At 33.4% G+C, this 21,884-nt stretch overlaps 3 protein-coding genes across 10 annotated transcripts; 1 reads left to right on the top strand and 2 right to left on the bottom strand.

Annotated features, from left to right (window-relative positions):
• Positions 1-2,366: 2,366 nt before the first annotated feature.
• LOC120342945 (uncharacterized) lies at positions 2,367-4,928 on the top strand. Its single transcript, XM_039412002.2, has 3 exons — positions 2,367-2,723; positions 3,261-3,302; positions 4,615-4,928. The coding sequence occupies exons 1-3, from the start codon at positions 2,411-2,413 to the stop codon at positions 4,773-4,775; spliced, it is 516 nt and encodes a 171-aa protein (XP_039267936.2). The 5' UTR covers positions 2,367-2,410; the 3' UTR covers positions 4,776-4,928.
• A 149-nt stretch (positions 4,929-5,077) lies between these two features.
• On the bottom strand, positions 5,078-9,587 carry LOC144421034 (uncharacterized). Of its 8 annotated transcripts, XM_078111118.1 has the most exons (7): positions 9,287-9,587; positions 8,539-8,588; positions 8,015-8,068; positions 7,715-7,768; positions 7,219-7,278; positions 6,855-6,917; positions 5,078-6,431 (listed from the first exon to the last, which is right to left on the bottom strand). In XM_078111118.1, the coding sequence occupies exons 1-6, from the start codon at positions 9,322-9,324 to the stop codon at positions 6,886-6,888; spliced, it is 288 nt and encodes a 95-aa protein (XP_077967244.1). In that variant the 5' UTR covers positions 9,325-9,587; the 3' UTR covers positions 5,078-6,431; positions 6,855-6,885. The 8 variants fall into 8 exon arrangements, with proteins under 8 accessions (XP_077967244.1, XP_077967248.1, XP_077967247.1 ...); XM_078111122.1 differs by lacking the exon at positions 7,219-7,278 and having other exon boundaries at positions 6,855-6,911; positions 9,287-9,570; XM_078111121.1 differs by lacking the exon at positions 7,219-7,278 and having other exon boundaries at positions 9,287-9,559.
• A 7,083-nt stretch (positions 9,588-16,670) lies between these two features.
• Positions 16,671-21,323, bottom strand: LOC120343254 (uncharacterized). The gene is made up of 4 exons (XM_039412390.2): positions 21,196-21,323; positions 17,689-17,836; positions 17,161-17,349; positions 16,671-16,733 (listed from the first exon to the last, which is right to left on the bottom strand). The coding sequence occupies exons 1-4, from the start codon at positions 21,297-21,299 to the stop codon at positions 16,671-16,673; spliced, it is 504 nt and encodes a 167-aa protein (XP_039268324.2). The 5' UTR covers positions 21,300-21,323.
• Positions 21,324-21,884: the final 561 nt, after the last annotated feature.

Consider the following 21,884-nt stretch of genomic DNA (forward strand, 5'->3'; position numbering starts at 1 on the left):
AAAAAAGTACAAGGTACAAGTAAAAAATTATCTCACTTGGTTTGGGAAATACATTTTGGTATTCCGCTGGAAAACTGGAAACTAATCTGTAGAAATCAAGCACAAATAAATTTCAATGTAAAAAAATATGAATAACGTTTTGATAAAATGATATCGGAAAAAACGAGAGTTCTATTATTGTAAGTGTTTGCTAGCATTACTTTTATAAAGGGAGATTATAACAGACATTCTTCTGTCTATCAACATGTTCGTCGAAATTCCAATTTAGATTATTTTGCCACAACAATGCTGAATAAAAGGAATACATAGCTCCTCCAAAATTGTATTTTTAGCACATGGGGTTAATATAGGATTGAAAACGCTTTAAAGATTGATTTTTGTAATTACAAGTATTATGAATCGCGTAACCGACCGCCCTAGCTCTATCGATTTCGTTTTTCGTTCTACTCTCTTCTTATTATGTCAGGGGATATTAATCTTGGTAAAAATATGATAATGGTACAGAATAATGTGTGCTTCTAAAATATGTTATCGACTTCTACTTATATAGGTATTATGGTTCGCATTTAAAAAAACTCTACAGAACTATCTTGAAAGTTTTCCATTGCCTGAAGGAGAGTTACATTCAAAGCAATATAGTAAAAGCAGTTTAATACATCTAGCTTAGCATTGGAGAAAACAGAATCTTTCGACTGATACAGTAAAATAATCCATATCGTATTATCAAACACAAAATGTTACAGTTAGGATGTAAGTGTGTTTGAACAATATGCCTTTCTGGCAACTGACTTGGGCATGAACGATTTTTATATCATGCATGCCCGACCGAAGTGAATTCCGCTGAATTTTCAGTTTCTTCAGTAACTGATATTAATATTAACTGGACATTTTAATGCTTGATTCTACCTTGGCATCTCCAAAAATCTAAATTTCCAATGATTTATACAATTGGATCGGAAAGACTTTGGCATTATCAAACGTTTTGCCCCGATTTTAGTTTTCTAATATATTATGTCCTCATTAAATTTCACTCAAAATCACAAATACTAATTACTCAATGCTGTTCGAACCGTGTTTTCTCGGAGACAACCAGCCAGTTGGTTTGGCTCCGAATAGCCAGTATGTTTCTGATCTTACATAACTTTAGACTTAATCATTCGTCGCAGAAAATGATTCACGTTTGAAAGAACTGAGGCTACTCACTCCAGCGATGCTTTCATACATAGGTATCCATGTCAAAGCAAGTTAAATGTTCCGATATAAATATAAGGAATATGTCCAAATATTCCCAGCAGATATTTCACAAACTATATGGCAACCGGAATATTAACATGTATACATAACGCTTTAACAAATCTGTATTTATGTTTACGTTACGAATTCACCGTACTAAAATACGATATTTCATATTATATCGCGGGAGAAGAAAACCAATAATAGGGCCAACCCAGTCCTCTACCATGCTTCAAGGCTAGGCCAGAAATGGATGTAAATTTCTGACAAATACGTTTAGATGTATTTCCAAAATTCTGTTTGTCGTTTTATGTCTACGACATTTAAATGTCGCATGACTAAATGCCACAGTCACAAATTCTATCCCGAGGCACCAAATCTTATGTGAATTAATGTCTACAAGCATTCCAGTTCAAGCAATGAGTTTATAATCTATTAAACTGTCAGTTAATCTTTAGATGATACTAATAGGACTAATTATAAAGACATAGCTGCTTTGCAGAAAATGTTTTGTTGTACTAAAAATCATTAGAACTGTAGTCAGTGAAGACTATTGGCCAAGAATGAACGTTTCACTAGCAAAGAAATGCTTTGAATGCTTGTTATTTGGTCAATTATATGCAAGGTAGCGTAAATTTGTTTTTCTAATTACAAACGACGCCCAGCAATTTTTTTTTATCCAACATTTGTTGTCTCTGCACTGCTGGTATATCACTCCAGCCAACAAATTATGCAATAATCTAACATATTGAGCGGTATGTGAAAATATATTTATAAAGGCCATATTACGTTTACTAGTGGGGATTATGGCAATGTTAGGGAGAGACAATAATGAAGGTTGACAATCAAATCTTATTCGCGAATACTTGAGCTTCTATTATGTGGAATCCACTCTGTATAATACCGAATAAAATAAAGTAAGCCACTGGCACCAAATGCGGTATCGAAATACCACAGAAAAAATATCTTTATATATTCATTAGCATATTGTTTTCTGGCACGAAATAATACTTGTTTAGATCTTCGAAAACCTGTGAAGAGACGAAATAAAAGTCTACAAGAAGATAAAGTTTTATGTTTTATAAGATAAAGTTTGTGATTCCTTGCATATTTTTATTGTTGTAGGTAAATAATAGTACCAGTTTGTGGGAAAGATACGTGAAGATTCTTTGCTAAAATGTCTAAGTTGATAAGTATTGCATTCATTATTTTAATTCTAAACTTGTGTGTTTCTGGGAACGAGGATTATTGCTGTCGTCCTAACTACAAGCAAGGAAGGCCTGGTAAAAGAGGAATTCAGGGGCCGGAAGGTCCAACGGGATCAGCGGGTAAAAATGGCTCGCCAGGTTCCGTGGGGTCAGCAGGACCTCCTGGGAGTAGTGGAAGTACCGGCCCAAAAGGGGACAGAGGCAGTTCAGGTTCTCCAGGAAAGTCAGTCGATGTTAACCAGATAATCAAAATGGTTGATGCAAAATTAGCTTCACTAAGAAGTGGGTGAACTAGATTTATTTAATTTTCATCGTTTTCCATATTAATACCTTGGAATCCCGAAGCAGTAGAAATTTTTAAGTTTATACATCCTATCAGCCTATTAAACAAATTGAGGTTTGTTTCGTTCATATCTCTAATTTGTCCTCAACAAGAACAAGTTTACAAAGCTTATCTGCCTATTAAACGAAATAAAATTTCTATCGTTTTGTCTCTAATTCGTCTGAAACAAAAACCTAATTTTAATTGTTGAGTTCAAGTATAGGTCTGAAATTCTCATTCTCGCGTTGAATTTTTGTGTAAAAGTGCCTTAGTTGGTATACCTTGGTGAGCTCTCAGCTCTGAGTTTTCATAACCTCAGCTAAGACTGGAAATTGTGCTCATTTGTGATTGTCCACTATCCTACAAATTAATATTTCAAGATTTCATTTTTATGAATAAAAAAAAATATTAATAAAAAACTTATTATTCAAAAATTCTATCAATAGACAAATTTTTTTTTTTTATTCATAACGAGATTGTCATTACACTTTTTTCAGTTGAGAATTCTGCACTTGAACTGCGAATCGAAAAACTTGAAAGTAAGTATTATAATTAATATTACATTCAAAATTTGTGACTGGCATATCAACTAAAAATAGGTTTTGGACAATTCTTTCGTTATATTTATTGATGTGGCTTTCTCGACCTTTGTCTCCATATGCATACTTTACATTTATGAGATCTGTTTAATTAAAATGATTTAGTATTTTATGACAGAAAAAATGTTACAATATTTACTATTGTGATACAATATAGTAAAATACAGATCTTTGTATTTATCATAAATAACTAGGAACCAAAAACAAGCCGCGTTGATCAGCATTGAGCAAAAAAGTATATAATTACATACAGTTCAATGACTAACACATCAACACTCATCAAAAGGGTATACCCCCTCCCACGAAAAGTTTGCATTGTAGGAAACTTTAAAAAGCTCTACTTGGTGACCCTAGGTTTATTGAAATACAAATATGAATATTATATACTACGGGATGTACATACATAAGTCTCTTTACAATTTCAATTTTGTTATGAAGTCAGTTTTCAATATATGTTAACCAGGTTTGTTGTTTTTTATTCAGTAACTGTTAAAGCATTTTTACTTCATTTGATACATCTGTAAGGGTCAAAACAATATATGGTATCGATAAATTCTTTTTGCAATTTTTAAAAAATTTAGGACTTTATGGACACCCTATATTTAGAAAAGTTCTATTGTAACCGCAAAATTCAACAACTAATACTTTAGTAATTAATTGAGGAAAATTATTATTAGAGTTGTGATTTTATGTAAGTCAACTAAAAACAATGATCATACTAATGCAGACAACCTCGTATGAAGATAGGTCTCCGCGGTGCTTCTTATATAAGTAATTGCAATTAAAACTATGATTTGTATTTAAATGTCTAAAAGTATATTAATCAGTGAAATACAAATATATTATATGTATAATCTTAGTTGATGGCATGTGAACAGAGGACATAAACATTTTACGCTCGTGAGAGCACAATAAAAGTGGCCCGACAGCGCTATCTCGAGTGCATGGGTGGAATAAGATGACCACACATACCCTGTGCTAACGATCTGACAATTTTCTTCAGCATTACCCTTGCGTATTTTATTTCTAACGACAACATAAGCACAGCATTACGCTAACAATGAAATAGGTCGTAATTATTTTGAGTTGTGGATTTGCAATTATTAGCGCATTGGATCAAAATGTGAGTTAGCGTTTATATCTTTGTTTGGTAATACGTTTCCTAATAATGATGCAGCCTTTGCTTGATATATTGAGTGTGACTAAAGTCTACTTTTGTTATGACAAATACTTGAATTTCTTGTATTTTCAGAGTGTCGATGCGTCAAAACTCCCATAATCAAACCTCTTCCATCGAAGGTTCCTTTCCCAATAACAAGAGGACCCATTTTTACAAGATTTCCGCTTCCAGATTTCCCCGGTCCAATACCACACTTTCCGGATGGTGGACGGATCCCATTCCAAAAGAAGTAATGTCGACTGAATGAATATATTAGTCTAAGAAATACATAACATATTTTCTTCTATATATATCAATATTTGAAACCGTTAACTGCTTAAATTTACTAAAACTTTTGATTGCAAGGAAATTGAAAAAGCGGTGGATGAGTTTTTGGTCGAAAACTTTACCCAAATCACAGATGAGAAAGAATTTCTTTCACTCGATGGTGATGTTTTAAAATCATATTTGTCATCGGAGGAAATTTATCGATGTACTGAGAAGATTATTTGGAACGCAATAAATCGACGCGGACCCAAATAATCGATTAAATATATTTTCGGACATTTTTCGGACAACAATAAAGGATTCTTAGTAGAATTTCCATTAGTGAAAAGTTAAGGTGTCATCACTCCAACTCGTCTTTGTTACTCTGTATCATCTGAATACCACCAACGAAATAATGCGCGTTTGAAAGAAATAATACAGTCAACAATTAACTCCCTAATAAATTTAGCAACCCTTACAGAATCATTAGTATGGTGTGGCAGAAATTTTTTCACTTTAAAAGCATATACTCTTTTTCTAGTTATGTTGTTTACGAGGTAATTTATCCCAAGTTCCTGCTATATATTTTTAATTTTATTCTCTGTTGTTGTGTGTGTGTTAATTTAATATTCATAACATAATGAAGTGAAAACGTACCACTACCTTTGGCAAAACCTTTCTTTTTTGTACGCTTTAAACATTACTTGGGATTTTGTTTGCTGTCCTGATTCCATAATCAGTTTCAATACTTTGTTTTTATTGTTTATTTATCATCTCTATTCTGTGCTAAGATTACAGATGTTAGTTATCGTCTTTCATCAGACACGGTGATTGGGAACCATGCTAAGCGTTAGGAATACGGTACGCCTCCCATCTCGCCTCTTATAACGCTGTGTTGTTTCGCTGGTTCAAATTTTGCTTGACTCCTCACCGACGTAGGCTGGTTTACGTAAAAAGTAACCACTGGTCGGTTACGGTTTCCTTCACACCAAGACCGTGTATCTAAAGCAAATACCTGATTAAGTAATCCCATACTCGACATGGACTGGTATTCGGAAAGAGGCCATGGTATATCATATGCTTAAGTCGTCTTATACCCTTTCCCTTCCTCCGAGATAAGTTTCCGAATCCGGAATTTATTTTGCCTAGAATCTGCTCTGAGCACGCCCATATTCTGCCGGCCTTATACACTTTCAGTTTATATGAGCTGAGAGCGCCATCAACCGGGTGTTAATATACAGGTCGAACGTCAATTCGAATGAATATTATTACTTGCGATGGAGGCTATGTCTATCAATTTATCTATTCGGTTAAGATATTAGTGGAAGCTTGTTACCTATATTAAAACAAGTCAAACCGTCAGAATACTGCAATATATTGTAATAGTTTTCAAAAAATTGATATATCTAATCGAAAAGATAAACCTGGTTCAGTACCACAAAACAGACTTTTATTTTATATTGACTGTCTCAATACCACTACTGTGAGATAGATAATATTTGCTGAGCACAAAATAAAGGTTTAATGTGTAAAATTAATTCCTTCAATGCAAGTTAAATCCATGTAACATTTTTATTATAAATATTGTAAATTCTATAAACTATGAGGTCTTCAGTCTTCTTTTATTCATTGCTTGGTAATATCTGAAAATAATTAAATAATTGCTGAGTTTTTAGTCGCGAAGCTAATATAACAGATATTGCAGAAAAAAAGCGCAAGTTAGCCAAATTTGGTTTTTATTTCATTCCTAAACTTATATTCATTTTTTACTAATTAGTCACAGATCATTTTGTTTGTACTTTAAATATTGGAGTGAAAATATCAAAAATGAATTTGAAGATCTTTGGTGGATTACTGTTGCTTACAGAAAATGTTGGAATGTCTCGTATAGCTCTTTCAAACAAAATGAATTTTCTGGCCGATTTTGAAAATAATAAAATTTTTAAAACATTTTAATCGACTTAATGTTTACAACCATTCATTAATAGTCTTTTTTTCATTTTCGAGTTAAATATCTAAACTGAATTACTGACCCAAACTCACGAAAGAAAAAACAAACTCCCTACCGGGCGGATTCCAGATCACAATTGACTGTGTTTATCCACCAAAGCGAAACATGAAAACTGCAACTGTAAATATCGACATTAGATTTTGGCCGTGCAATTAGACTTTTGGGCTTTATGGGGGATAGACAAAATTAAGATAACTGACAAGAGAAATAATTCGCAAAAAATAATTTAAACTAATTCCTAAATTTTCAGTATTACCATGCTTGTTTTAAATATTTTCAATGTTCTCAATAACCAACATATATTAAATCAAAGAATAACACTTCTATGACTTATTGAACAGTTTTTTTCTCTATATAGGTTTGAAACAGTATTTTTCAATATTAAATATTCGATTATTTCACTTGTAAACGGGTAAGACCTTCAGGTCTTTCAAGAGCCGTCACAGAAGAAGGCTTTGGCACAATATCTTCCATTTGGGCGGAAAACATAAAGAATACAGGAATATAATGAAAAGTGAAACTTCTATATAATTTAAAAACTCAAATCAGCGTAACCCATTTATTTGAAATAAAACAAGTAATTCCATGTTAGTTATAAATATTTATTTTCACTGTTTTCAATAATTAATTCATATATAAAATAAAAAATGACACTATTATGACTTCAGAAACAAATTTGTTCTATTCGAGTATCGCTGTTTTCAATAATTAATTCATATATAAAATGAAAAAATGACACTATTATGACTTCAGAAACAAGTTTGTTCTATACAAGTATCACTGTTTCCAATAATTAATTTCTATATAAAATTTAAAAAAATGACACTATTATGACTTCAAAAACATATTTGTTCTATACAAGAATCAAACAGTATTTTTATTATTAGATTTTTGACTATTTTAATTGTGAAATACCTTCTGGTTTTTCAAAGTGACGTGTCGGCTTTGGTACAATATCTTCAATTCGAGCTAAAATATGATAAATACAAGAACATTATAAAAATAATGAGACCAAAAACATCGTTTTCAGTTTTAATTTTATTTTATTCTTCAAAATAATACAAGTAATACCTTTCACTATTCTCAATAACAATTATATATATTTGATCAAAAAATATCAATTTTATGACGTCAGAAACACTTTCTCTATTCAAGTATGGAACAATATTTTTATTACTATATTTTTTACTATTGTTGATTAAAATTATATAATACCTTCTGGTCTTTCGAAGGCTTCTGTCGGCTTTAGAACAATATCTTCCATTTGGTCTAAAAGATAACGTATATTTAATAAATTTATAAATGAGACTTTTACTATTTCAGAACAGTTTCTTCTGAAGTATAAAAAAGCAATTTTGCTATTTCATTTCTGAGCTACTTTGAAATAAATATATCGAAACCTGGTTTTTCAGCAAACGTCACAGGAGAAAGCATTAGCGAGTGAATTATAAACGCTGAAAATACAATATTTGAAAATTTTGATTTATCCCTCGCTGTTTTACATATGTCTGTTATAATAGTTACCAACATCTTGAATTATGGTTTAAAACGCAAAACGATAATAAAACTCTCCAGTAGTAAAATCAATGATGAATTATATGACTATGTAACATTACGAAGACTTCTTCTGGGCATTGTATACAGAAACGGTTAGAGCGCCATAGCACATGTGTTAGAGTCTGAACATTTTTATCGCAAACGAAACCATTCCGATGGATAGAAGTAAAAAATTATCTTACTTGGTTCGGGAAATACATTTTCATTTGCTGCTGGAAAACAGGAAACTATTCTGTAAAAATCAAGCATAAATTTATTTAATTTAAGAAAATTTGGAAATATAAATGAACTTTTTATGAAATCCTATCGAAAGAAAAGCTTTAATACTGTATATGTGTGTTAGTATTAGATTTACAAAGGAAGCATATAGCAGACAATTATCTGTGTATCATATTGTAAAAATGAAATATTTATTAACTTTTTATGCCTCAACAATTGTGAATCATAATGATAAATAAATCCTCGAAAATTTGTCTTTTTAGCACATGAGGTTTGTACAGGATTGCTTGAACATTGATTTTTCCGTAATTAAAAGAACGTAGTATGAATCGTGTAAGTAACTGCTACAAATCTAACTCTTTGTTTTTTCGTTCTTCTTTTCACTTTTTTATTCTTACGTCAGAGCACGTTAATCTTGAGATAATTATTTTTATAATGGTACAGAATAATGTTGTTTCCAAACTCGGTTATCAACTTATATTTAAATTGTAGATATCATGGTTCGTATTCAATGAAGGTCTACGGAACTATCTTGAACGTTTCCCGTTGCCTACAGGAGAGTCCCATGTTTAAATTTACATTCAAATCATTATAGTAAAAGCAGTTTGATACATCTTGTTGGACCTTAGACAAAACAGCATCATCTGAATAGAACAGTGAAATAATCCATATTCATATTATCAAACACAAAAATCAGATGTTGCAGCTTACCCAATCACGCCGAATAGCAGTAGAACCCTTTGAATCATATTGTAATCGTTCTAATCGCACACATCCAATTGAAATGTTTGAGTTCATTTTGTACTTATGTTCGAAAAGGCAGGAAATTATCAACGGATTCCGATTTCCTAATTATATTTGCTTGCGCACAACATGCCAGCCGTTAAGTCTCAGAACTCTAGCTGAATGTTGCTATGACAGGAAATATTCATATGTTGTTGTGTATCCTGACTCTTAACTCCGTGTAGAAATTTACCGTAATTGATATGATTGACAAATCGATCATTATTTATTATTCATAATAAGATCCCTGTTTTGTTCTGAACATTTCAATGTTTGAATACTTTGTGATTCCCGGTGAGAACTCGTTTTTCTTTTATTTCGTTGTTGTGAACCGGTAATCTTTGGCTATCAGAAGTCTATCACGAAATATCATGAACATTTAGTCGAGTGATGCTTTATAAAAAGACCAGTATTTTTTGAAATCAGATGTATCTGGAAAATGTATTTTGAATGCCATGCTGATCCACCAATGCTTCAAGTCCAATATTCCTTCCCTATATCTTCAATAATTAAGTATAGGAAAAGATCCAAATGATCCATGACTAATTTTTAATTAACTAAAGTGAAAGTTTAGGAATTAAATAAAATGGTATTATTTGAAAGAAATGATTATTTGTTTGACCGACTATATCTTCAACCATTTCCATCGACATATAAACAACACTGTCTGAACGCTGAATCTCGTTTACTCTTATTTTTCTTGATCTTGAACGAAGGTGTTTGAGTTTGGTCAAATTAACTAAATCAGTGGTTCCCATAACATTTTTGATACAATATTCCCTATTTTCAAACTCTCCCTTCCTCCCTTCTTTCCTACTAGTCGTAAAAAGTCTGTTTCATTTGTTGTCCAATCTTTTGTAAGTCAATAGCTTGTGATACGCGAAACTCGCACTCGACTTCTGCGAATAGAATGTAAAGTCTGCCTAATTATGTATTACAGCGATACTAAGTTAGTAAATATATTAGTATTGCATCCAAACACATAGTTACAATGCTACCAGTGAAAGACTTTTCTGGGGAAGAATTCCTCCCCGGCTGGGAAACACTGCACTAACATTCTCCTTAGGGGGGGGGGGGGGGGGGGGGAGGAAAATCACTGCCACAACACCACTTTTAATGCTACCATACGTATATGGTTACAGTTTCAAAACATTGATTTCTCGGTGGTGGGTAAACACATTCAGCAGTGAACTGAGATTTGCTCGGTGAGATAATTGGTTGTTCTGGTGTTACTATTATTTCGTTATTTTCAAAGGATTAACTTTTATATTCTCCGCCTACTCCAATGGGCGCAAACATCACTTTCAATGCTACCGTTCTTATATCGTTACAGTTTTTTGGTACAGATATGGAAGAGGGTAAACACAGTCAGTCCTGAAGTACGATTTCCGCGGTGAGATAATTGGTTTTTCTGACATTCCCGAGTGGGGAAATATTCCCACTACTGTGCGAGCAAAATGTTTCAAACCTAAATCATAAATAAATATTGTGAAAATTTAGGTTTCTATTCCACTGCTATTTCATCATCAACTTATCTTGAACTAACTTATTCATCGAATTTGAAGGAAAAGAACTTTTCATCAATCGGTCTGAATTCTGATAATTCAACCACGCCAGGACGTGCACATCACTAATTGTATAATAAGTGCTGTTCTGTTTATGAAATTTTGTTAATTTAAATGAATTAATTTTTTTTATTCGCCTCTAATTCCTAACCGTCTCTTGCACTGTATAAACACTACAAATGCAATATTTGAAAACCAAATTTGGTGAACTTATGCTTTTTCTGCTGTAATATCTGTTATATTAGCTTCACGACTAAAACTTCAGCAAATATTTATTTTCAGATACTACCATGCAATGAATAGAAGAAGAGTAAAGACTTTTATAGTTCATAGGATTTACAATATTTATAATAAAAATATTACATGGATTTAACTCGCATTAAAATGAATACATATACAAACTTTATTTCGAGCTCAGCAATTGTTATCTATCTTATATTAGTGGTATTGGGTACAGTCAATATATAATAAAAGTTTGTTTTATGGTAGGGAACTAGCCTTTGTCTTTTTGAATTGGATATTTTTTTGAATTCCATATCTAGCAGTGCCTTGACAGCTTTTGACTTGTTTCAAGTTAGGTAACAAGCAGTAACCACTGATATATTTATCGAATAGATCAATCAAGATACATAGCCTTTATCAAAAGAAACCGTAACCGATCAGCAGTTACTCAATTACTAAACCAGCCTAAGGCGCGATGAGGAGTAGTCCAGCAATCCTTCGTACATAATTGTCCCCGTGGAATTCGATCCAGCGAGAAGCCGATAAGACGACTTAATTAATCATTTGTGTACTATAGCATCTCATCCGGTTACCAGTCCATGACCGGTATGGTATTAGGTAAACAGTTATTTCTTTCAGATACACGATCTTGGTAGTGAGGGAGACCGTAACCGATCAGGGTCAATTGAATACGCATACCAGCCTCCAGCGGTGAGAAGTCCGGCAATCTTCTCGCACATAATAATCCCCCGCGGAATTCGAACCAACGAAACAACCCAGCGCAATGAGAGGCGCGTGGGCAGGCGAACCGTATTCCTAATCGCGCTAAGCACGATGCCCAATCACCGAGTCTGGTGGCTGACAATAATTAACATCATTACTGTAACAATATATAAGTAAACGTTTATTTCATCTCCATAATCAGCATAATGTAAAGATGATAAAATAATTAATGAAAACCAAGATTACAAACTGATTACAAAATCAGGATAGCAAACAAAATCTCAAGTAATGTTTAAAGCGTACAAAATGTGATTTGGAAGGTTTTGCCAAAGGCAAGTGGTACGTGTTATCTCACATATGCATATTAAATTAACACACACACAACCACATAGAATAAAATAAAAATATATAAGAAAACTTGGAATAAATAATTTGGTACACAAAAAAATAGAAAAATAACTATAAGCATAAACAATTAAAAAATTCCTGCCCCACTTTACCAATAGTTTTAAGGTTGCCAAATTTAATACGAATTAATTGTTGACTGAATTATTTCTTTCAAAATCGCATTAGTTTATTGGTGTTATTCAAATGGTACAGGTTAACGAAGACGAGTTGAAAGGAACCTTAAGTTTCAACTAATGAATGGTCAACTAAGAATCATTTATTGTTACCCGAAAACTTTAGTCTATAACAGTGTTTTCCAACCCGAGTCCGCGGTCTCAAATGAGTCCGCGGAGCGTTTGAATGAGTCCGCAACGAGCCAGAAATTTACTGCGGGTCGCAAACGTTTTTGCGAAACTTAACTATCAGCCAAGTTACGATTTAAGTTAGAATTTACATAAAACATAATAAGCAAGTTCATTCACATAACATTAATCGAGTCAATAATTACTGGTTACTAAGTAGGGCTGCTCATATATTCTAAAATTCAACTATTAGAATATAAATTTACTATTCGAAAATTTAGTAACAAGTGACGCGACGGGTCACTTGCGCGCGCTTAATCAAACGATCGTATTTCCCAATTCATCTACGGATTTCCGACGAAAACACGAGTCTGCACACGCTTCGATAGATACCTAAATGGTGTTTCGCGAGTTCGAACAACGAGGAATATATTTTTTTTCTGATGCTGAGTGTCAAGGGTGGTAACCCAAATTATTTAAATTGAAAAGCGGAAATACTAGAAATAAAACGGAGAACACCTTAAGTTTTGTTTTATGATGGTCCGCGATTAAAAACGCTTTTTTAGACACTACGAATCGCAAAATTTCGGGTGTGCGGTAATATACGTACCAGGGCATTTTCCCTCAGAATTCCTCAAGATTTTTTGAATTTTCCCTCAGGATGCCTCCACATTGGTACGAACAGCTCAGATTTGTCGAATTCACAAAAATACGAATCAAAACAAAATATAGTCAGACACTTTCACGCATTTTTGTGTCCACGCATTGTCATGATGATTTCTGAGTAGTATTGCTTTTATTTCGTCAACACGTCCGCAGATTAAAATGATCACAATTAATCTAATATTAAAACAAGGCGATAAATGTGTATTTTTGATATACTAATATACTCAAAATATATTTTTAATAAGTACTAAATCAAGTTGCACTTTCTGGAAATTTATAGCAGATAGTAGGATTTTTCTAACGGCGATAACAAATTCGCAAGATCGCAAAAAATATGTATCCAAACTAAATATAATCGGGCAATATATTCTCATCTCATCATAGTCCAAGATTGCCTTGCCATTTTAAAGCAGTAATGCTTTCATCGAAGCAACCGCGAGTTACCATGAACACAATTAAAATAAAATAAAAGGACATTTTAAATTCTCGTCGTCGTCATTGGATTGAATATTGTGCGACAGAAAAGGCCATTTTATACACTAAAAAATTGGGCACTTTTAACAAACGCGTAATTGCGGCGAATTTCCGGGTTTATATCGGATCCCGCAGGAGGAAATGTGATGAACATTTCATAATTTTCTTAAATTTGAAAAAACATTCACTTCTCACTCATAGTCTGTGTCAACTTCAACAAAGACGAACAGGTAAAATCATTGCTATACCTTTTTGTTCGAAATGCAGATTTATGGAACGATTGATCATAGGATGTTGGTGGTGAATACTTACTGACCGAATATTGTATTGAATTAACAGATTAGAGATATCGAAATTATAATTGTTCACTAATTAAACCTAGGCTTTGACCTATTTCCCCCCAGGCTGGAAATTACGTGTGAGGAAAAATAAAAAGTGTCATTACTCGCCAACAGGTGGTTCACATGATTGATGTTTTCATTCAAAATCTTTATATAAACAAAATTCACCAAGTTGTTGTGGCGATCTATCTTTTAACAATAAGCATGATCTAAAGACTGGGCATTTTAAAAAGTTTGAGAACCACTGATGTAGAGTATACACTGACAGAAAACGAACGAGAACTCTCAGTCAAACGAGTATAACGACTAAAAAAATATTTGAAGAGAACAGTTCGGAAAGTATAGAATAGCAATATAAATTATAAAATCTATGGTTATCATCCCACATGCGGTGGTTTACAAAATATTACCATGCATATTGTTGAGATTTATATTTACTTAATCAGATCTATTCTCAAAAATTTTAGCCGCTGAAACTGGGCCTACAGACAATAACAAAATTATTCCACGCTGCCGATAAAGAAATAATTTCTTGAATTAATCAGACCAGTCAACAATTTTAATTCACTATAAATGTGAACAGGACGAATATTATTTTCTTTTTTTTAGCGAATTTTTTGCCGCTATTCAGTGTATCATTCTAAAATTCGAGACATTTCTTAGACAAAAAAATTATAAATAACATGTGCTCCGCTTTTTTATTTTAAAGCTGAAATCTTCTATTCTAGGTCTATGAATTGTTTGTGAATCAATTTTCATTGTATATTTTATCGTAATAGATTTATTCCACCATCAAAAAGTGGTCGAAAAAACCTCGTGGATATTAGACAAATTTGGAGGAATGAAAGGAATCAATTGAATTAAAGGAATCAAAATGAATGGAAATGGATGAATGGAAAATGAAAGGAATCAATTGAAATATAAAACACATACAACAATTACATGAACGCTTTAGGTTCATTTGGTTGTGACTATCTTAAACTTTGGCCATCTTATCAGTATAAATACCGTAAATATGCAATATAATACTAACTCATTGCTGTCCTTAAATCTAAAGTGTTACGTTTACTAAGCAGTTCACGGTCTCGAATATTTAATCTAGAAGAAAGTATGTTGTGCATTTCTTAGCCCAACATATTCTTTCTATTTTTCGGCCGACGTTAGTTCTTTTGGAATGGGTTCGGTCCACCATTCGGAAAATGTGGAAATCAGAAAACGGAAATCTTGTAAAAATGGATCCTCTTGTTATTGGGACAGGAATCTTAGATGGAAGAGGTTTGATTAAGGGAGTTTTGAGGCATCGCATTCTGAAAATACAAAAAAATTTGGCATTTGTGATAACAAAAGTTACTTTCAGTCACACTCAAAGTCACACTCAATATATATCAAGGGCTGTATCATTATTAGGAAACATATTCCTCAAACGAAATGATCGGAACGATCGATTGAAAAGATCTTAATGCTAACTCACATTCTTTTCTAATGCGCAAATAATGTAAAATCCACAACTACAAATACATTACGACCTGTCCTATACCATTGTTATCGGAATGCTGCGTTAATGTTGTCGTTTGGAATCAAGTACCCAAGAATAACTAATGCTGAAAGAAAAATGCCAGCATCGTTAGATCAGTGAACTAATCACCATGCTACATAATATATAATAATTCGAGTCATAGTACCTTTGGAGTTTGTCTGCACTTTATGTTCTCATATGCTGTTTTAAGATCCGCTCTCTTTGAATTCAAATAATTTGTAGTGGCATTCTAAATATGAGTGAAATGAGCATATGAGCGACATATAAATTTAGAAATGACAACATTGCGAGAAACATTCCATATTCAACCAATGTTGGTATTTCCAAAGAAATTGGTCCGTAATTAGGGAAATAGTGCTATTTTAGCCTCATTAACGTTTCTGGTATCATGATTCTCATATAGACTGTGAATAGACCTGTAACTTTAACCCAACCAAGGAAACAATTCGGCAAACGATAGATAAAGCGTTCAAAAACGTTCAGAGTTCTACTTTAGAGTTTAATCTCTAAATATATAAGAAATTGTTCACATTTACATCTCCATGTTCTTCAAGCCATGTTATAGTTGCATCACATTCTTTCACGATGAGTCGCTTTTGTTCCTCGTCGAGTGTACTTGGCGAAGCTTTTGCACGTTGCGTTATTTTGTGAATGTAGGCTTCTAAATTGTTTCTTGCTTTATTAAGCTGTCTCGCTTTCTCGTCTTCTTGATTAAAAACCATGTTTTCCTGAATCTAGAATGCATGTGTTGGTAATATTCAACATCAGGAATTTCATATAGCTCTATTTACAGCGAACCTTGGCTTTACGATACTTGACCTTTTAGTTTATATAGTTTAAAAATATTTATCTTCAAATTGTTTTGAAGGGCCCATAAGATTTGCTTTGGTACCTCACTCATTCGATCAGAATAAAACCATATAACGACAAAAAAAAAACTTCTTCTAAATTTTGTTGAATAAAAAGCGCGAATAGAGGTTATCACGTGTCACTCAAATTAATCAGGGTTGGAACCCGGCGTGCAATCACAGAGTCGTTCGTACGTTATAGTTTTGCTTTGACTTTCGAAATGCTTAGTCATAGTCAAGATTTTGTTTAAAATATATAAAATCTGGCTCTTACCATTGCACGTATTTCCGAAGTCAACATGTCTTCATTCTAAAATAATAAAAAAATTATGTTTATGCAATTGCGTTACGTAGATTAGCTGATTGCATTCGTCTCATTTCAAAACATTTTAGACTACCTCAGCTGGGCTACAGTTAATTGTACTTTATAGCAAATAAAATAGGATTCTTAGCTCTCACATAATCAATTTATATTATTGTAGTAGACAGTTTATAATAATGGTATTTGTGTCCTCAATTAAAGAATTGTAAATTTCTGAGTAAGCACATGTATGCGTATCTTCATATCACATTTTTACTTTTTAAAATTAACTACTTTTTAGCTCCGACATAATGCCTTATTATTATTGTAGCACACAAACTATATAGGACCTATGTCTTTCTACTTCAATTAAAAAAAACTGAATGTTATGGGCTCTACAACACCTGATTTTACGTTTATGTATATATAAACGTACCTCTGCAGCGGAATGCGCATTACTTTTAGCCTTGTTAAAGACTTGTTTAGCATAATAAGCAGCACCACATGCAATCGCCTCATCCGGATTTAGGGTTCTGTTTAACGCTTTTCCATCAAAAATTTTTTGAAGAAATTCTCTGATTTTGGGGATTCGTGTTGAACCTCCGACGAGTACGATGTCGTCAATCTGTTAAAGTAACAATCGCATCTGAGTCTCGTTGCAATTTTTACATGGCCAACCTTAACCAATGCGGGAAGATATATCACGGTAGAGTTAGCGACAAACACATAATTGACACATATGCCAGATACCTCAGATCGCATTTAAAAAAGATACATATTGTATTGAACAAGGGCTCAGCCTGAAATTTTCAAGGGCAGGGCGGTTCTGAAATTTCTAATTGACAATTTATATCGGAACAGTTAGCGGTTCCGGGTTTTTCCGAGTGAGTTTTCAAAAGTCTTGAGAATCTAAATGGCGTTTTAAGCTACGAAAACGAAATTGAATAAAATTAATATATTTCACCTGGTTGGCGCCAATCTTCGCTTTTGTTAAAACATTGCGAAGAACTTGTTCGATACTTTCAAAACTATCTTTATTTATTTCTTCAAATTCGGATCTTCTAAATGTTCTGTTGTAAGGTTCATTCCCATCAATGCAATCGGCTTGGAGTCTGCAAAATATTAGGAGTTAGAGTAGTGTCAGGTAAGATTGAACAACTCAGCAGTTGCTTCACGTATTTGCTAAATATTTTAAACGCGACCGATTTATTAATTTCTAGATTACTCATACCCGTCTTGGTTTATAACTACTTATCAAAATGTAGTATCTATTCTGCCGGCGAAACATATTTTCATGGAGTTGGAATTTGTTTGCCAAAGGTTTAACACTTTATATGCCAAGATCAGTTTTTTCAATTTTACCGTTCCGTGCCAAGGTGAAAACGAGAGAGTTCTCTCCTATTCATTCCCTCTCGTATTTAGTTTTTGATTCATCGGGAAAGGGGCGAACCCAGCGGTGTCATCAGTTATCGTTCATTCCGACACTTCAGTCGTAGGTGAAAGAACTCACCTACACACGCGTATCTTGTCGGAATTGCTCTTTCATGCTATTATAACATAAGTTGATGATAACTTGTCTTGATCTCTCATTGCGATAAAGATTCAATTCGAACATTTTATTCAGCAATCAGAATCATTTTATTAAACGAAAATATCAAATTTGGACAAAGAAAACAAAATCGTTTACTAGCATAAAAATATATCCTTCATTCGCTATATATTCCAATAACATTAATAATGGCCAATTATTGTCACTCACAAGGATAACATATTGCAAAATAAACAAAGTAGTCACATTGCATATTCATACAACTGTAACACATATGTAACTCTATGACCTCGTCACCATTACAATACGTCGAAAGTATTGAAATCGGCCTCTTATCTTGCCATAGTAGTGCGAGTAATTGTCCTTTTCGTAGTGAGATGATTTCCCCTTTCTTTAGTTTTGTTTTTATTTCTACTGGAAGTCCCTTCCGGTTTACAATGACTGTTCCCGTTATCGATGTTTTCCTTCGCTGCAATTCCTCGGCTAATGCGACAGAGTTATAGAGTCTAAATTAAAAATGATTATTATTAAAAATTGGTTGTGATAAAACAGTTTATGCAATTGATTGATATATCCGACAATGATTCGTTATCTAAAATAGAACGCAGTATGGCGCCGAGACGTAAATTATCTAATTTGTCTTATCAATACCGAATAATCAACATACCTATCAACAAATACGTGATATCCTCTATCCAGATGACTTTCCATTAGTTGCAAAACTAAATTCGAAGTTTTTGTGACGCCGGGTGGAAGTTGTTCCAAGTTTGGATTACCATAATCTATTTTTACATTGAAAATGTATCCAGTTGTTGAATCACTCGCACTACTATGGCAAGATAAGAGGCCGATTTCAATACTTTCGACGTATTGTAATGGTGACGAGGTCATAGAGATACATATGTGTTACAGTTGTATGAATATGCAATGTGACTACTTTGTTTATTTTGCAATATGTTGTCCTTGTGAGTGACAATAATTGGCCATTATTAATGTTATTGGAATATATAGCGAATGAAGGATATATTTTTATGCTAGTAAACGATTTTGTTTTCTTTGTTCAAATTTGATATTTTCGTAAAATAAAATGATTCTGATTGCTGAATAAAATGTTCGAATTGAATCTTTATCGCAATGAGAGATCAAGACAAGTTATCTCCAACTTATGTTATAATAGCATGAGAGAGCAATTCCGACAAGATACGCATGTGTAGGTGAGTTCTTTCACCTACGACTGATGTGTCGGATAATACCGAAACATGCGTAATACATTTCAGGTGCGTTTGTATCTTAGTATTGCTCCTGAGTTTTCGTCGGGCGCTTCCAGATTTGGTGGGTTCAGTCAGTAAACGATGAAATTCGAAGTCTTTACTTGCCTCGGCAAACATTTCATTCAATCTGGTATTTATAGCGAGCAAATACTTATTTGTGTGGATATTTGAACTAATATTGGCGTGCAAATGAAGTATTTCCAAATGCAATTTCAATATTCATTATACGCATCCGGTGTCTCTAAGTTGACATAATAAAAAGGTTTAAAGCTTCATCGAAATTCGTCAGTTGATCTGTCAAGAACACGATTTTCCGAAATTGTCATCTCACGCAATTTGCTACGCAAGTCGTCTCGACTGCACGTAGTCCCGTCTTCGTGGCGCCAGACACGTGATCGCTATTGCGTAGCTACGTAATCAGTACGCCATGGCTGCTTATTGAACTTGTTCATCCGACACAAAGTCGTAGGATTGCATATTTTGCTATAATTATGGTTATACAATAGCTACGGAAGTAATTCAATATGAGCTGAAAGCATACGAGGGGCTCTGTGTTGTTGGTAATATATTTCCCACTAAATTACTATATCTCGGATCATATCTCACTGACAAGTAGAAAAATATATATTTCTGAATATTTTTGAATAATATCAATTTCTCACTTTATTATTTCAAAATGTAACATTTCACCTCTCAGGACGATAAAATTTGCTTTCGTTGCAGATGTCCGTCAATCCGTTACCCAAAAATGATAAAAAATTAAAAAAACGTTCAAAAATACCAACATTTTGAATCATTTCATCGTCCTGCCAATAAGACGACGATCATGCATATAAAAATATTCGAATTATTTCCCGGTTTAGTAATGTTTTTCTACATCTTCGTAACATGATTGATAATATTATCATCTCTCCTCACACCTTTCAATCATTTCACCGTAAAAAGTTGAAACCGTGTGTTGGCGTCAGTCGGTCTCGTACAAATTTTTGATGATAATTTGCGGCTAATATGTACCTCGGCCATGCTAAATAAGTTGATAATTTACTTCATGGCAGACCCTCCTTCCATCTTGGTATTTCTTGAATGACGCGATTGGCTGACGACGTCATTCTTTCTCCCCAACTTGACAACAAGAGAGAGAGAGAGAAGAAAAAAAGACGGCAAATACCTGAACTCGACCTTCTTCTATCTATTAAACTTTTTCCTTTTCGAATGACGTATATATACGTCATTTTGCATTGATGGCACGGAACGGTTGGCGCCAAATGACGTATATATACGTCCTTGGCATCGAAAGTGTTAAAGCAATGTTAATATGTTTGACTCCGGTTGAAATTTTTTTAGAATTTTTTATCCCCATCTGATTACAATCTCAAATATTACAAAAGCAAAATGAGGAATTATGGTATATGCAAAACTTCCCCCAAAACGACTCCAGAATAAATTTTTATTCTGTGACGTCATCGTAGTTATGTGTGTACTGATTTCTATAACTTGTACCCTTGTATGTTCCTAAAAGTTGATAAAGTTTTGTATCTGGCACAACTCGTTTATATCTTTCGCAATATTTTAAGTAATGAATGCTGTTGTAAGTATAATAAAAGCATAAATTATAATAGAGTATATCTTTAATTTTATTTATTTTAAATACCTGGTTTGCTTTGAAGCGGACAATGTTTTCTTCGCTTTTTCACAGGCCACTCTCAGTCGGAACATTCCCTTCTTATTACCAGAACATACGTTTAACTCATTCATGACATCAATGTCAAAATCGTCTCCTGAAAATCAATAAAACAAAGTGAAATACAAGTTTAAAACTTGTAACTTGAGACACATAGTTGTCATAACATCTATACAGAAGCCAAACTTCAAGTCTCAAATAAAGGGTTCAATAATATATGCACCTCACCCAGGGTGCAATACATTGAGAACTCAATGACAAGCCGGAAAGATTACGGCCATTCCAAATAACAGTATAGCTTCATATTTATTGTGGTCAGTGTTCCCTCTAAGTCTAAGAAAATGTTACACTGTTCAAATGTTTAATGAGCAAGAATATTCTGAGACTGAGCAAAGTACACATTCAACTCGTAAACATGGAATGAGCATTATAGCTAGGCGTTAGAAAATATGACGAGCCACGCTTTAAAATGTTGCAAGTGAGCGAGAATGAGATGTTACTGCGCAATTGGCCTGGTGGTAGTGCGTAATGGGGCAGTTGCGCACATTGAGGAGGTCGTGAGAGATCAGAAGCTGCTTGCAGGGGGATCAATACAGAGCGAGTTAGTACCGTATATATAAAAGGAAAATTGCACGAAAGTAGAAACGTAACTGAATGAT

This window comes from Styela clava, chromosome 3, assembly GCF_964204865.1.
Source record: "Styela clava chromosome 3, kaStyClav1.hap1.2, whole genome shotgun sequence".
Lineage (NCBI taxonomy): Eukaryota > Metazoa > Chordata > Ascidiacea > Stolidobranchia > Styelidae > Styela > Styela clava.